Source organism: Anopheles arabiensis, chromosome X (assembly GCF_016920715.1).
Source record: "Anopheles arabiensis isolate DONGOLA chromosome X, AaraD3, whole genome shotgun sequence".
NCBI lineage: Eukaryota > Metazoa > Arthropoda > Insecta > Diptera > Culicidae > Anopheles > Anopheles arabiensis.
The window spans coordinates 7,796,926-7,814,106 of record NC_053519.1 but is presented as its reverse complement, the minus strand read 5'-3'; the positions used below and the strand labels follow the sequence as shown (position 1 = coordinate 7,814,106).

Sequence of the window (17,181 nt, the reverse complement as noted above, 5' to 3'; positions counted from 1 at the left end):
TTATACGTTACACAAGATGACAGTTAAGTTATTACATTGTTTAATTGATTTGATTAGCTGTTTATTTGTTGTTGTTTTTTTTTTTTGTTTAAATTTTGCTGCATGCTTCATTCGTGTAATCGCGGCCAATTGTTTTGTCCTTTTTTCCCCCGTTTGCTTTTGCGCCTTTTGCTACTATTCCCTTGTGTGTGTGTGTTTTTTTTTGTTGTTGCTTCTTTGCTTCTTTTTTTGCGCGCGCGTGGTTGTTTTGTGTGTATGTGTATGTTAGTTGTATGCATGGTTTTGTTTGTTTTGTTCTTTACATTTATCTAATATTTACTCATATTATTTTGTTCAGACACAGCACACCCTCAAATGTGTTGTTTAGTTTGTTTGTTGCTTTTTTTTTACAAATTGCAGAAGTAAATATCCAAAACCATTTTCCCGATACATTTGTCAAACCATCGGTTCGTAAATAGCCGGCCATTTGGTTGTTTGTTCATTTATTTTTGCTTTCTGTTGCGTCTTTGCTTTGCTTGCTACTGCACTGTCTTGGTTGAACGTTGCGCAACGTTTCAGCAGTTAACTTGACATTCCGTCGACCGTGTGCAATGGTTTACGGTTTTGGTTGCACTATAACCACCGGCCTAGTGGTCGCAAAATCGTAACAGCGTTACGCGACGCGTTACGCTACGTTACAAGTGTATAAAAATAAGCACGCGAATAAAAACAAAACATTAGTCGAAATGTTAGTCGAAAACATTAGTCGAAAGTCGAACGCAAATACTGTTCACGGCGTACGAAAAGCAATGGCGTTATGTAAAGAAATGTTTCATAGAATTTCATTTCCATTTCCCCGTCCGCTGCAATTTGTGTAATACTTTTTACCGCTTCCTCAAACATTGTTGCCCCAATGCGTTAGGACCTCTAAAGATACAGAGTTCATCGGCAGGGGCGAGTTGCTAACCGAAGACATGCAGATATTCGTAATTAACAAATTCAGAAGCTGTAAGAGAGCTGTAACCACCGGCCTAGCAAATATCCCCCACTCTCCTTCACTACCGTGCGATTGCCTTCTTGGTATGAGCATTTTAATGTTTCTTCTGTGTTTTTTTCTGCTTACTTGTTTTATGTGCTGTCTGTCTCTGGCTCCGTTTTCTCTTCTGCTTAAGGACGGTGTTTAAAGTTTCTTCTTTCTACTGTGGTTCCTTGCTGTTCCTCCAGCCCTGTTCTCCATCACGTCATCACCCACGCATTGTAGACCGTGTGCCAGTGGCATAGTTACTACCTGTCGCTACACCCCGGTTGCAATATTGCCTTTAAATGGACAGCTAACCCATTCAATCTTAAACAACTCCCACCGATATAAATCCCTTTACACAATATATGGACAGTAGAGTAGGTTTTTTGTGTGTATGTGTGAGTGTGTTTGGTTTGCTTGTATTATTATAATGGAGCGCAAGTAGCCGGTGAGTACTGTTCCTCGATGAGGGCTGTTTTGTACCTCCAGAAGCGATATGGATGAAGCAGTGGGAATATGGACCCACCTGCATCGATAGACTTTCGAGCTTTGCCTTCCCTTTCGACGGCTCTGGGTTTTGTGGTGTGCGTATGTTTGTGTGTCATTTTGTTTGACTTTTTTTTTAAACAAAATTATAGCCTTCGGTCACCACAACGTAGTAGCATCGAAAAAGTATAATGGCGAACCAGATCAATAGTGAGTTTACGCTCTCCGGTTCAAGGTTCTCATAGCTCATGCCATCGTGTTCGCGGCTCCACTACCAAGCCACAAAGCTTATCGCTCTCTCTCTCTCTCTCTCACTACGAAGGTCTTGTTAGCTGCTGGTTAGTATGTATATGTTTGTGTGTACGTATGTGTGTGTTGCCTTCCTTCTTTTGCTCATTCTAGCGTACCATTGTTTGCGTTCCTGGTTTTCAGAGTGTTGCAGTTTTAGCTTAATTTTGCTTATTTAAATGATTTCAAAAAATATATCAGTTTCTGAGATTCTTATTCTTCTTCTTCATTTTGTTTTCCTTGTTTTGCTTTTTGTTCGCTACAAGTTCTCTCATTCTCTGCCTTACCTTCAGCTTGCCTATTTTGCCTTGCCCCATTAAGGTAGTTACAATAAATGGTATCTCTTTGGTTGTTGCACCGGTCTCATCGGTTTGGATGTTTTTGTTTTTTTTTGTTTTTTTTTTGTGTGTGTGTTTTGCTTTTCTTTGTTCCTCTACTAGCTCTGCTCCATTAGTGAAATGTTTCGATAGATAAGTGTTTCGTATTTGCTTCTCTCTTTCTTTTGCCTGCTTGTGCTTCAACTCGATTCTATAGCTTCCATTTTTTTTTCTTCTTCTTTTCTGTTGCTCTACCACCAAATCTGCAAAAGCTATACTGTTTAATACCTTGTGTTTGTTTTTTTTCTCTCTGTTGTTGCCTTCTTTAATTGTTAAACCCAACGATATACATGTACTCGTGAAATGCCATTATGTAAAGCCAAGGTTTTGCGTTTAATGTGTATTGAGGCCCTGGGCATATACTATGCGTCTCCGCACACCCTGGTATGTATCTGTTTCCTTTTTGGGTTACGTATGGCGTAAAGCGTTTTGTGATCTGCGATTATGTGTGTTAGTGTACCTTTGTGAGTGTTTATGAGTTTGTTCGTGTTTGTTTGTGTGTGTGTGTTTTTTTGTATATATTATATTCATAACGATAATTATGTAAGTTTGCAAGGCCAAGGTTATGAATCAATTCCAAAAAGATTGCTATAAATATACACACACATAGATAATCGCGTTTTTCTTCATATATGTATACCCCATACAGAGAAATCATAACGTATACACACATAGCTTTCGAACGTTGTCTGTGTGTAAATGTGTGTCTGTGTTTGTGTGTGTGTTTTATTTCTTCTTTCCCTTCCTGCAAAACATCTGCCTCCCGCAAGCGTAGACCTCCTGCTCGGTGGTTCCTGCCGCTTGCGAGCAAAAATGACAAATTTATATGTATATCGGATTCTCCTGTCCAGTGAGCAGTCGGAACATGGACGTCGGCATGGTTTTCATCAGTATCTGGTGTGAGGAAGAAAGGAAAAACGTAGAGAGTGAGAAGTGTCTTTAACGCTCCGTACCGTGACGCTAGCAACCGCAGATCCACCAACGTCCACATACCTCACCAACAGACGTGGCTAGGAGATTCACAATCTTTTCGTGCGGTACCGCGACGACGCTTTGGTTGTTGATCTCGATGATGCGGTGGCCCACGCGAACACCGCCCCGCTCCGCAATTCCTCCACGCAGCAGGCTGCAAATCTGTAAATGCACAGAGAAATGTAGACATAGAGACTTGCAGATGTAGCCACTATGGATTAGGACCTGATTCAGAATCTTTGCAATGACTCAATCAACCCGAATCTTTTAATCCAATAAAGAGTCTCCAATGTTCTTTCCAAAGAATCAGGAATCTTCAAGAATCTCTATGTGCTGGTTCTTCATTGAATTGCAGGATTCTTTACCTAATTCTGTGCAGTTGATAGAGCTCTGGAATATCTGTGACAAGATTCACAATTCTTCAAAAGTTCATGAAACTCTAGATACATACAGCTCTTGCAAGCTTGTGTAATCTCAAGATGCATCACTCTTCCCAGGATTAACGTTAGACATTTGATTCTTGAATCTATTGATTCTTCACTGATGATTCATTGCGAAACACTTTTCTCTCAACAATTCTTCCAACCCACCCATCCGATACCTACCACACCGTTCTGTACGCTGAAGCCGAGCTGGTACTTGGTGTTCGGGCGCTTGATCTTCACCTCCACGACCGGCGCGCACGGCACGACCGTGAACTTCACCACCGTCTGGTTCTTGGTGTTCTTGATGTACCCCTGGCAGGTGGAGAGCGGCAGCCCGACCAGGCTCAGCCCGTTGATCGCGATGATCTGGTCGCCGATGTTCAGCTGGCCGCAGCGGGCGGCCGCCCCGCCGACGCCAGGTTCGCGATCACGACCGTCGGCAGCATCGAGCCCCAGCCGGACTCGACGATGACCACGCCGAGTATTTCGCCCTTCGCCTTCGGCACCACCACCTCCTTCTGCAGCTCCTTCTTGGCGAATATCTCCAGCTCGTCGCCGAAGATCTCCTGGCTGTTCAGCACCTCCTGGTAGTCCATCTCCTTCATAAAGCTGTGGTCCTCAATTCCGTTCGCCTTCAGGAACTCCATGTACGCGACCTGGAACGCCTGCCCGATGCTCTGCGCAATGAACTGGGCCTCCTCGCTCTCGAACACGTGGCAGATCATCTTCGGCGTCCGGTTGCCCTTCGGGCCGCCGGCCAGCTTCTGGGAGGGCGTACTGCCACTGCCCGCCCCGTGCCCGGCCGTGTGCGTGCCCGAGCCGGTGCCCGCCCCACCCGACGAGTCGGTCGAGTCGACGTCCTGCGGCACGAAGCGGCGCCGGGCCATCAGCACCACCAGATCACCGATGTCGGCAATGTAGGAGATGGTGCGGAGCGCGTGGTCCATCATTATCTCCTTCAGGTCCGTGTTCAGCACCATGATCTTTTCGGTCGAGATGAACAGGTCGACCTCCGTGCTGGGCTGAACCTCACCGTCCGGTGACTGGTATAGAAGAAAACAAAAACTCTATTATTATGTACGGTTGCGCAAACGAGGGGCAGTGGAGAGCTGTAGCTTACCAAAGCCTTAAGCCGGAACAGGAACAGGCGTTTGCATGGAGCATCGTGTTGAGTCGTTGCATTGCACAAGATAGAGAACAGAGTGTTAGTATGTCGATTGAGCAAGCAAGCAAACCGATAGCCTGGTCGTTACCTTTATTCTAGATACGGCTTCCTCTGCCTGCAACATGCGGGTCGACTTTGTGGGCTGTCCTTCGCACACGAGCTGGGTAGAACCTAGGTAACGGGCCCGGAACAGGACACCTTCAATAAGAACTGCAGCACTGTGAAACGGAATAAAATACAATGAGCAAGACGCGTTCGTTTTGCTGCTTATATATCTATATAGATATATATAGCTACAGACACCGGACAAGGCCATCGAACTAAAAAGCAATCTAGTTTGCACGGGATTAGTTTACTTACAGCGAACAGTCCATCAACATGTGTGCCAGCATAGTAGTGACAGAGAAAGGGTGAACACATTACAATTAACGTCACACGTCACACCACCCCCCCCCCATTCCCCTCCCAAGCACTCCCCACTTACCCTCCTTGTTCTTCGACTTTCGCTTCGAGTCGTTGTTGTGCAGCGATTTCGATTTGGTCGACCCGCCCGGGCTGCCGGAATCGTTCGACTTGTCCAGCAGGTTGCCCTCGCCGAGCGAGTGCTGCGGGCTCGGATTCGGCGACGTCAGCTGCGTCTGCGGCTCGTTCGGACCGTTGAAGTTGATCAGGTTGCCGCTCGGCGGCTTGGCGCTCTTGGCGCTGGCCGTCCCGCCGGCGCCACCATTCACCGTGCTGGGCGCGCCGGACACTGGCGGCAGCGTCGCCGCGGCCGCAATACCAAGATCCGGCAGGGGAACGCTGGCGCCGGTGCCCGCCATACCCGTCGAGCTGCCGCTGCCGCCACCCCCGGGAAGGAAGCTGCTTCCTCCGGTGCTTCCGTTCGGCTGGGGACCGTTGCGCACTCCCACCGTGCCCCCGAGCCGCTCGCCGAGCGGACCGGCGGCGGGCAGCTTCCCGTTCGCGGCCGTATCCCGCGCTGCGCCACCGGCCACACCGGCCGGTTGGGATGCGCCCTGCTGCTGCTGCTGCTGCTGCTGCTTCGGCGAGACCTTGCCGAGGGTGAGCAGGCGCGAGGCGCCTGTCTTGCGCTCGCCCGTGCTCCACAGCTTGCCGCTGCCGCTCTCGTCGTAGAAGCCCTGGTCGTCGAGCCGCTGGTGCCCGAGCAGCCGGTCGGTTTCGAGATCGGTGTCCGGGTCCTCGTCCTCGTCCACCAGGGCCAGCGGTTTCGTGGCTGCCCCACCAGCGCCCTGTCCGATCAGCACGTCCGTCTCGTCGGCGAAATCGGGCCCTGCGACGGCCACCGGTTTGGAGCAGACCGGCGAAGAGGAGAGCTTGCAGGACGGCCCAGAAACTCCGACCCCGGGCTGCAGCCCGTTCGACAGCGCTCCAGTGCCGCTGGCCGCAGTCGGGCCCGTTGCCCCTGCGAGCGGTTTGCCGGCAAAGTCGTCGCTGGCGCGTGTGCGCGGTATCCAGATCGGGGAGAGGCTCGAGCCGGTGCCGGCGCCGCCACCGCTGCCGGCGGTTCCGACCGTCCCGCTGCCCACCGGGCCGAGCGGGTCGGGAAAGTCGCCGGTCGCGCACAGGCTGCCCTTGTCGAACGCTTTCCGCGATTGGTTGCCGCTAGCTAGGTTCAGGCTCTTCGTCTTCTGCAGACACAGCCGAATGTCCTTGAGCGTGGACTGCACGTCGGCGCTGGTCGCCTGGCCGTGGTTGAACTGCTGCTGTTGCTGTGATTGTTGCGGTTGTTGGGGTTGCCCTTGCTGCTGCTGTTGCTGTTGCGATTGCTGTTGCTGCTGCTGAAGTTGCTGTAGATGTTGCAGCTGGTGTTGCTTTTGCTGCTGTCCCGGTTGTTGTTGTTGCTGTTGCTGCTGCTGCTGCAACAGCGACATGTTATCACAATCGATCGAAGACTTCCTGTGCGGTGCTGGGGCTGGAGGTGGCGGTGTCGATTGGATAGTATCTGCGAAAAACAGCCACAAAAGCGTTGGGTACGAGATTAGACCAGATTGGGATTTTAGTCATCTTCGAGCTCCACCATGATATGAGACGTAATGAGGCTACAAATCAAGATTTGATCCAAGAGACCACTATTGAGCTAAATCATCTTCATTACAATATACTTTAAAAGCTTCTTCCTATCATTAGCTTGAAGACTCATGCATCTTAGGTCAAAACTGTTCACATGACAAGGACGCATCTCACAACTATAGAACAGCTTCGGCTCTAATCCATTAGAGACGTAGATTTGGAGTTCACGACTAGCATCATCTGCTGAGATCTGGCGGGAAATACCTGACTCTCTTTGTTGAGGACGCTATAACAGTATTGAGAAGAGCCTTTTGACATCTCCATAAGGATTAGAATTTTCTTAAAGATATTTACTGCCCTCAATCAACACACTGATGTGGCCAAATCTCACCTGAGTTAGATGCGATTTCTCATGCTCTAATGCTTTGATATCGAAGTTATGCGAGATCTGCTAGAGCCTGTTTACATGAACATTGCATGGACATTATAGCTGAAGAGTCTAAAGCGCAATGAATTTCCAATGTACTCCTCAGTGATCCTCACAACCAATGTAGATTGTAGAAAGAATAGAACTCAGAATTGCAATCAATGATGTACTCAACTAAATTAAGGTAGTTAAACAAACAAGAAGGAATCGTATGATAGCCACCAGAAGATGGTAGATATGGCCGATTAGCATTCGTTACTTACTTATGGTGTAGAGAGACTCCAGCTCTGGGTCGCGATTCTTAAATATGCTGGCGTTGTGCAGCATACTAGAGTTTAGCTTGAGATTTCCCATGCGGAAGGTGTTGTTGACGAAGTAGCCCTCCACGTTCGTGCCTTGGTTCTGCTGTTGCTGCTGTTGTGGTTGGTGCTGTTGCTGCTGATGCTGCTGCTGCTGCTGCTGTTGTACGTGTGGACCTTGTGCGGCTATCAGCTCCTTCGACATGCTAGGTGACGAGGATATCGATGGCTTCGCTGTAACGGACGGTGACTGTGCGCCCAGCAAACCGTACGGGCCGGTGGCCGGGCCGGCCGACTGCATCATGCCGCCATTGCTGCCAGCCTGCCCGTGCTGCTTGACGCTGCCGACCGTGACCAGATCGGGCGGCAGCAGGCCCGTCATCGGGTTCGCGCTCAGATTGTTCTCCGAGTCGGAGACGTGCCCGCTGGACAGCCCGTCCTCCAGCACCGGCATCGCGGCGTAGTAGCGCGTGTAGTTGTTCGCGTTGTTCGCGAACAGACAGTTGAGCGACTCGCCCGGGCCGGACGGTGCGCCCGAGGTCGCACTGATCACGCCATTGTTTAGATCGTCGCACATCGTCGCCCCGTTGCCCGAGATCAGCCCGAAGTCGCTGCCGTACTGGGGCGAGATTTCGCTATCGTAGTCGCCACAGTTCGAGTCGTAGTCGGTCGTGTCGGGCGAGTAGTTGAAGTTTTTGCTGTACTTGCGCGCGTACACCTTGCGCCCGTCGCCACCGTCCCCGTTGAGCGAGTAGTGCAGCGGGTCCTTGTCGCTGCCGTTCGAGATCATCGGATGGCCGTCGTAGTTCGCCTCGTTGATGGCATCGTAGCTGCTGGTGCGGCTCTCCCCGTTGATGTACGCGCTGAACCGCAGCTCGCCCATGTTGGCATGCTGGTTGGGTGGCTGGTTCGGTGGTTCAGCCTGGTGCTGCTGTTGCTGCTGTTGCTGCTGTTCCGGGTAGCTATTCAGTAGGCCACTCTGCACGTACATGGCGTAGTCGCGCGCATCACTAGCCGACTGGAGGGTGGACTTTAGCGACAGCCGCACACCGTCATCTTCCCGCCGGTCGTACTCGGCCGCACTGCAGTACCGATCCGACACATCTACCACCCCCAAACCGCTGTTGCCACCACTGTGGCCTTTCAGATGGGCGTCCGATTTCTTCTTGCGCAGCCCGCAGTAGTCGGACAGGCGGGTCGATTTGCTCTTCAGCTTGTAGCTGTACTTCGCCAACCCGTTTGCCTTCGCGTCGTCCTCGTCGTCCTCCTCCTCTCTGTCCTCCTCCTCTTCCTCGTCCTCCACGTCGGCCGTGTCGTCGTCCTCCTCCCGGCGAGCCGGCCCGTCGCCCAGCAGCGGCGACTTGGGCGAGCGCACCAGCGTGTCCTGCTTGCCTGCCGCCCCATTCACGTTGCCAATGTACGTCGTTTCGATCGTTTTCGAGCGCTCCAGCTCGACCGGATAGTCATAGTGCACATCCAGACTCTCCCCATCCTCCTCCTCCCCGTCCTCCTCGTCCTCCTCCTCTGCGCTGTCATTGTAGTCGCTGAACTTTTCCACGTCCTCGGTCGAGGGGCACTTGAAGAACTCCTCCAGCACTTTGCGCGTCTCCGAAAACTCGTACAGATAGTCGAACGTGGAGGAGTTGGCGATCGGCGGAAAGCCGGACGTGCCACCGATGTGCTGCAGCTCGTTCTCGGGCGTTTGGGCGCTCAGCTGCAACTTTTCCAGGCTCGTCTTGCCGCCCATCTCGGACGGTGATAGCTTGCCGGGCAGCATGTCGTAGATGTGATGGTCGTGGTGCTGCTGCTGATGCTGCTGCTGCTGCTGCTGTTCCTTGCGCGTCCCGGAAACTTTGGGAAGCTCTCCAGCGCCGTAGCTGCTCGTACATTCGGTATCGTTTGCGGATCGTTTCGAATCGAGCAGCAGCGTCTTGCTGAGAGTGGAGTTGACCTGGTCGAGCAGCGAAGGCGAACAGCTGGCATTGGTGGAGGACGTTTGAGCGACGGTACCAGCCATACTGCTGCCGCTGCCGGCAGTACCGACTGTAGCGGGTACTACGCGCTGAGGGAAGCCGGGACGAGGTAGCGATAGCAGTGACGGTGAGGTCAGGTTTATCTTCACGCTGGACGCTAGGTAGCAGTCGCTTTCGTCGCAAAGGTTCAGGCCAAACCGACGCGGCGAACCGTCGTATTCTGAGAATAGTGGGGAGAGATGGGCACACAATGATATAGGACTTACCGCGTAAATACTGTTGGAATGTTATTAATTTGAGCTGATACGCTTCTTGGGTGAAGACGCTTTTTTTAGGGTGGGGGTGGCTAGCTTAGATATTGGATTCTGAATCGGGATAAGTTAAGGAATGGTTCTAGGAGAAGATAAGGCTTTATTCCATATCATTTCATATTCTGTTCTAGCAGCGAAGTATGTTCAGTGGGAATTACTGTATCCTGGGATAGATTCAACAGCAGCTATTCAAACAGAGTTGGCTCGAGATATGCATTGAGATCAAATTTTTAAACAGGGATAGGTTCCAAGACTGTGCTTAATCCAGTTAAAACCATTGGTTCAGGATCTGTGCCATGTCTAGCATAGAATCAAGCTGAATTTCAGAAACAGAATAGAATTGAATGCAATTCCTGGAGCGGAATAGGTACAAAGCTTATTCCAAAAACCCGAAATAGATTCAGTATCAATTTCTGTATCTGAACAGATTTGGTGTCCGTTACATAGCAGAAATAGAGTTAGGATCAGTTCAAGAACCGGGATATCTTAGGTATCTGTTCTAGGACAGGATCTAGATGAATTCCATGTATGTTCTTCGGCCGGGATAGGTTCAAGATTCGTTATTTCTTCTTCTTCTTCTTCTTTGGCTCAACAACCGTTGTCGGTCAAGGCCTGCTTGTACCCACTACTTGTGGGCTTGGCTTTCAGTGACTAATTGGTTCCCCACCATAGCAGGATAGTCAGTCCTACGTATGGCGGCACGGTCTATTTGGGGTTTGAACCCATGACGGGCATGTTGTTGAAAGTCGTACGAGTTGACGACTGTACTACGAGACTGGCGACTGTCAAAATTCGTTATAGGCCCTGGATAAGTTCAGAAAGAGTGCCAAGATCTTAAATGGATCGGGTCCAAAGACCGAAATAAGTCTACCATTCTGGAATTCAGATAAAGGATATGGAACTATCAGCACCAGCGTAGGTTTGAGCCTAGATCATGGGTCATAAAGGATCGATTTTAAGCACCAAATATAACTTAGTTCAATGAGTGATGGAATGGAAGTTGAGAGAGACCAAAAATTGCAGAGTGCAGTTTCACGAAGTTCCAGTACCACAGTACCCTACCACCTTAAAGTGCCCAATAACGGAGAGCCCTCCACCGCAGGGCTGCCAAGCAGTAGCAGTAGTAGCAGTATACTCACCGATAATGTTCGACCCGGTGCTTTGGGACTTGTTCTCCGCTAGCTCCGCCTCGCCCTCGTCCCGCTTGGCCGGATAGTGTCCCAGCAGCTTGTCGGCAAAGTCGACCGCGGGCTCGCACTGCTCCACGCTCGGGCTGGCCACGCTCAGCCCCACGTGCGGTCCGTGCTCCAGCTTTTGCCCCAAGTGCAGCAGCCCCTTCCGGGCGGTCGGCCCCTCGTCCGGCAGGTCCTGCAGTTTTGGCTGCGCCACCGACAGCGTGTTGCCGTGCTCCTTGGCATTGCTGCTCAGCACAACGATCTCGCCCTCACCGGCGGCCCCACCGTCACCCCCGAGCGCACCATAGCCCCCGAGCCCGAGCTTGTCCTTGCGCGTACCGTTGTACGTCTGCATCTCGTGCTGGTAGTTGAAGTACTTCAGCTTGTCCTCCATGTCGCTCTCGTCCTCGAGCGGCGACTGCAGCACCATGTTGTAGCAGCTCACCGGCTTGTAGGTGGAGCCGGACCCCACTACACCCGCCCGCTTCGGTGGCTGCATCATCGAACCACCGCCACCACCAGTGCTGCCGCCACCGACCCCCGGCCCGCCTCCCTTCGACTTGGGCCCGGTGGACGGGTAGTGCGAGACGGACAGGTGGCAGTAGTTGCGCTCCATCCATCGTGGGGTCGGTCCCGCACCGGCAGCCTCCCGCTTCAGCCGCTCGTCCCGCGTGTCGTCCTCGTCGGACAGGAGAAGACCGGTGGAGGGGCCACCAGCACCACCACCACCACCTCCGTTGCCCAACGCGGCGCTGATAGCAGATTGAGTTTCGGTTGGCGAGCAGGTCAGCGGCGGCGGTTGATTGCTGTAGTAGTAGCCGTACCCGTCCGGGACGGTGCTGCCGCCCCCCTTGGCGGCCGATTGATTGGGCGCACCGTGCTTCACACTGCCGCCGGTGCTGCCCCCACCGATGCCGCCGTACAGTTCGCCCTTGATGTTGCCACCGTAGTGGTTGTTGTTGCCACCGGCACTGCCGCTGCCTGCGTTGCCGGTACTGCTGTTGTTGCTGTTGTTGTTGTTATTGTTGTTGTTGTTGTTGCTGCTGGTGACGTTGCTGCTATTGCTGCCGCCCTTGCCGACGACCAGCTCCTTCTCCGCACCGTACTCAAACTCGCCCGTACCACTACCACCACCACCACCACCACCACCGCCATTGTTATTGCCGAACGTCCCCATGTCCATGTAAACCTTGGCCGGTCCGGCCCCTTGCGCTGTGGCGACCGTCGGCGGGCTCGTGCGCGTCACGTACGTCCCGAGCGACAGGCTGCCGACGTCCATCAGGCAATTATTGTTACTGTTTTTGCCACCACCACCACCACCACCACCACCAACACCACCACCACCGTTTGCACTCGCACCACTGCTCAGGACATAGTGGTGGTAGTCACTGCGCGGTTTGCACTTCGGAAACAGCAGCGAAATCTTCTGCTCGCTCAGGCTGAGCTCGTGCCCGGCTGCCGCCGCCGCTGCCGTCGTTGCGTCCGTTCCCGTCGTCAGCACCGCACCGCCGCCTGCCGTCTCGACTGCCGCACCGCTGAAAGGCAGGGAGGAGGAGGAGGTGGTGGAGGATAAGGGGCTGCTATCATCGTGGCGGTCGGCCGCGCCGGCACTCTCTACCGGTGCGGCGGCCGGTGGCTTCCGGTCGAAGGCAACGGTCGAGCTGACCATTGCGTCCCAGCGGCGGCCCGCCCCACCTCCTCGCGTTCTCGGCTGTGTGTTTGCGGTAGTGTGTGTGTGGAAAGGTGTATGTGTGTGTGTGTGTGTGTGTGTGCTTTTAACCCCTTTTGTTCTGCGGGGGCGCGGCGGCCGCCTGTGCTTCAAGGGGGGGGAGGGCCCGAGTTTGTGTTCTTTGTTTGCTTCGTTGTTGTTGTTGTTGGTTTGTTAGGGAAGGACGTGTTTTGGGATGATAATACACACACTTAAACACACAAAAACACACACACACACAAACACACACAATCACTCACACAGACACACACAAATAGAACACACGCGTGCAAGGACAACCTCTTTTGCCGCACAATGGGAAGAAGAAAAGGGGCAAAAAAACCCCCTGTCGCCTCCTTTCCTTTTTTTTTTTGCTTCCCCTCGCCCCCCTTTCTGCTTTCCTGCGTTTCTGCTCGTTTTTGCCAGTTGGGGTCTGGGGATGGGAGAGGATGGTGGGGTTTGAGGGGGTGGGGGGGAGGATAAGGGTGTTGGGGCTCGAGGGAGGAACTCGTTTTTTTTTGCTCCGCTTCTTCTTTTTGTGTTGTTTGTTGTTTTGTTTCGGGTTTTTGTTTTTTTTTTGTTTTTGGCTAATCTTTTCTTATCCGATGGCGGTACGCGGTAGGTAGGAGGTGTGTGTAGAAGTGTTACTGGAGGTGCTGGAAATGTAACAAATGTTAAAAACGCACTTTAATAACGGGACACACATACGCACACACACACACACCAGGATGGTATCAGGAGAAGGACGGAGCGGAGGAAATGTTTTTTTTTTTGGTTTTTTGTTGGGAAGATTGCAGATGGACTAGTTCCTACTGGGCGTTTGATGGGTGAAATGGGCTGTGACAGAGGGGGTGGGAGGGGAGATTTTTTCACAGTCTCAAATACACATACACACACACACACACACAAGCACAGATACATACACACAAACAAACGGACACCGACGGACACGGTATGATGATTAGCGCAAATGTGTGGCAGCGTTGCCCGACTAGCAGCAGCAGATTGCAAAATACACGCGTACGCCAAGCCGTTGGAGAGGTGAGGGAGGGAGGGCGGGGGAAGGAAACTGTGTGGTCGGGAAGGGTGCACGAAATTCGAACGCTCACGAACGTTTTCTTGTCCGCCGTACGTACGGTGTCCGTGCTTCGTGTTGTTTTGCTTTTCTCTCGCTATTTGCACTCTGACACACACACACACACACTGCTCGCTCACTCACAAGCGGCGCTCGGTCGAAGGAAGGAAGCAGGAGCCGTGGAAAAATCGATAACCGAATCCTTGCACATACACGCAGCAGTGTGGATGATTTGCAGTGTGGATGACTCACAGGGAAAATAAAAAAAAAAACAGGGATATCTCTCTCTCTCTCCCTCTCTCTCTCTCTCTCTCTCTCTCTCCCTCTCTCTCTCTCTCTTACACACACACACACACACACATTCTCCCTCTTTTCCTCTCTCTTTATCTCTCTTTCTCTCTCTTTCTCTCTATATCTCTCTTTCTCTCTCTTTATCTTTATATCTCTCTTTCTCTCTCTCTCTCTCTCTTTCTTTCTCTTTTTATTTTTCTCTCTCTATCTTTCTCTCTCTTTTTCTCTCACTCTCTCTCTTTCATTCTCTCTCTGTCTCTTTCTCTCTATTCCTCTCTCTCTTTCTTTCTATCTTTCTCACACTCTCTCTTTCTCTCTTTCTCTCTCTCATTCTCTCTCTCTCTCTCTCTCTCTTTCACTCTCTCGTTCGTTCGTTTTCCACGCGACACTCTCGCTCTACCTCTGTGTATGTGTGTGTGTGTGTGTATTTCTTCCTTTACAAGAGTGTCTGCGTGTGGCTTGGTGATGGTGTATACAAATGGAAATGCGAACTAAACGAGGCACAGGGGGGGGGTCTGCGCGCCGTTCTATTACACGTACGTTTTTCTTTTTTCTTTTTGCAGGATGGAAAATTGTACCCTCAAGTTAAACCAACAACAACAACAACAACAACAAAAAAGATAGGGTGAAACAAAACTAAAAAAAATATGCGTTAGGGTGACCGACTACAATATGGTAGGCGAGTGTATGGGCTCGGTGGATGGATGGATGGATGGGTTGGTGGGCGGGCGGGTGGTTACTCTTGTCGCATGCAGAAGCCTGGGGTGCCAAGTGAGGGGGAAGCGAATAGGCGGAGAAAAGCAACCATAGACCACAAGTGTGCCAGACACACACACACACACACACACACAAAAGGCGAACGAGACGAAAAGGAGACTTTGTGCGGCGAATTTTACAGACGACCCATGGGGCGAAAAGCGAAGAGCCCTTTAGAGGCCCTGGAAGTTCTGCAGCGTGCTCGACCGCGAAAGCCCCATTTTTTAAACCCCCCCCCCCTTCTTCACACACACACACACACACACACACACACACACACTATCACACATACAATCACACACACCTACACAGATGTAGTAATTATTGGAGTTCGATTTTTCCTGTCCTGTTCAGCGTGTGCTCACAATTGTTACAAATTTACAGCCCACACACACACACACACGAGCGCGCGCGCACACACACACACCAGGCACACTGCATAGCACACGGACAATTGCACACATACACTCACACACTTACATACACACAGCTGCAAAGAATCGCGCATATGCGTGTGGGTATTTTACTTTGCGTTTTGTTGTTTGCGTGTATAGATGTATGTATGGAGCACTTTTCCTACAGCGAAACGCAGAAGCATCCAGGAATTTTCCTTGCCACCTTACGGGGGGTTTTTCTTTTCTGTTTCTTTTTTCTCGGTGGGAAGGAAATTGGAAGCTGAAGCGAGCACGGGATTGAAGCTCTATCCAATGAGGCGCACACACACACACACGCGGTCCCACCACTCACCTCAGGGGTGAATGTCCGCCTCAGGGTGGAAGGAAGGGGTGGGGATGAGGGCTGTAAGGACTTTTTTTTCTCTTGGTTGTGATACAGCAGTGAAAAAGCACTCGAAAAAGCACGAAAGCTGGCGGGTTTGTGAGGGACGGGGGGGGGGATGGCCGACCCCAAAAACGGGGGACCGCATGAACGCACCGTGCGCCAACGGGTCTAATGCAAGTGAACCCAGTGGGATGCGACGAGGGAGGGAGGGGTGGGTGGCATTGGAGAAGGGTGTCTTATGTGTCGGAAATGTTTTGTTTCATTGCATAACGGCTAAAAGTGTTATGTTGCTTGCACATAAAAAAAACGGTGCACCAAAACGGTGTGATGCGAGTGAGCACGAGCAAATTAAAAAAAAAAAACAAAAACCGCAGAACTAACACAAGAGGGGCAGCTGGAAAAGCACAGCACAGCGGTGGAGGGGGGAGGCGGGGGCGCCACCGTTTTTTTTTACAAAGCGATATTTAAATATTGCAGCACAAAACACGGGAACTATATGGGGGCACCGTTTTTTTTTTTTTTTCACAGTCGTGCGATGGTTCCCCAAACACTTTGGCTTGCTTGCGGAGTGGCAGAAATGGGAGTTGAGATGTAAAACCAAAAAACCAAACCAACAACGAAAAGGGAAAAATCGCATAGAGCCAATCGTCCTCGATTCTTACGCTTGTTTAACCGCACATCGAAACACACTTTGCCTTTTTAACGACTTCCCTGCGACTGTTGCACTTCCTTTCGGTGGTGCTCTGGTGGAAATTGCGATTTCATTGATCCCCTTCACAATACAGGCGCCCGAGACACGCACACACACACACTCACACAGGGGGTTTCCACTGTTTACCACACACACACAAACAAGCATATATACGTACACGCAGACACGGTCCAACACCAGCAACGGTACGCATACAGAGGAGCCTAGCATCGATCCAGTCGAACGCTCTCTCTCTCTCTCTCTTTCTCTCTCTCTCTCTCTCTCTCTCTCTCTCTCTCTCTCTCTCTTTATATAGGACTCGCTCGCTCGTCAACTCTCTCCTTTCTGCTGCGCTCTGTACTGTAGCCTCCGGGAAGCCGTGGCACTATTCAAAAAAACCGTTTCGAAAACGTCACACGCGTTCGCCATCGCGTGAGCGTGTCCTTGCACGATCGCAAACAATCGTGTCTAGGGGTCTGCCGCAATGCTGGCTACAATTGGCCTGCTTATCTGTGTATTGTTTTTTTCATTTTCTTCCCTCCCTTTCCTATTTCCTATTCAACTGATTACGGATTGCATTAAAACAAAATTAAACCGAAAACTTTTGCGACAGCGCGGACTTGAGAAATGTGAGACCACATACTCAACCACGCATGAAAGTTAATCAGGCACTCAGAGCTAGTCCTTGGACGCATGACTGTGGTTATCGCCATTTTCTTTTCTCATTTTCGAGAAACTGATAGGCTGCGGGGCCATGGGGCTTTCTCAGGCTGAGAAAACGTTCTCAAGCATCCATTAAAGTTTCTCACGCACTCATCACTTGTGCTCAGATGCGAGCCCGTGACCGTCGTCAGTTTTTCGCATTCCGAGAAGCTGATATTGCCACTCAAGCTTTATTAGAAACATTAAATAGAAAATAACTCAATGACTCTCAAAAGATTCTCAAACCGA

The 17,181-nt window shown here is 51.3% G+C and overlaps 1 protein-coding gene across 1 annotated transcript in view; it reads right to left on the bottom strand.

Moving 5' to 3' along the window:
• LOC120905543 overlaps positions 1–16,282 on the bottom strand; it is a 33,249-nt gene extending 16,967 nt beyond the window's left edge. Inside the window, exons 1-9 of the mRNA XM_040316430.1 lie at positions 16,202–16,282; positions 10,894–13,293; positions 7,435–9,663; positions 5,198–6,676; positions 4,802–4,923; positions 4,669–4,674; positions 3,938–4,591; positions 3,729–3,860; positions 3,145–3,285 (exon numbers count right to left, since the gene is read on the bottom strand). Coding sequence (XP_040172364.1) covers positions 3,145–3,285; positions 3,729–3,860; positions 3,938–4,591; positions 4,669–4,674; positions 4,802–4,923; positions 5,198–6,676; positions 7,435–9,663; positions 10,894–12,598 — 6,468 coding nt within the window. The 5' untranslated portion in view covers positions 12,599–13,293; positions 16,202–16,282. The remainder of the gene's footprint in view (positions 1–3,144; positions 3,286–3,728; positions 3,861–3,937; positions 4,592–4,668; positions 4,675–4,801; positions 4,924–5,197; positions 6,677–7,434; positions 9,664–10,893; positions 13,294–16,201) is intronic.
• Between the last annotated feature and the right edge of the window lie 899 nt (positions 16,283–17,181).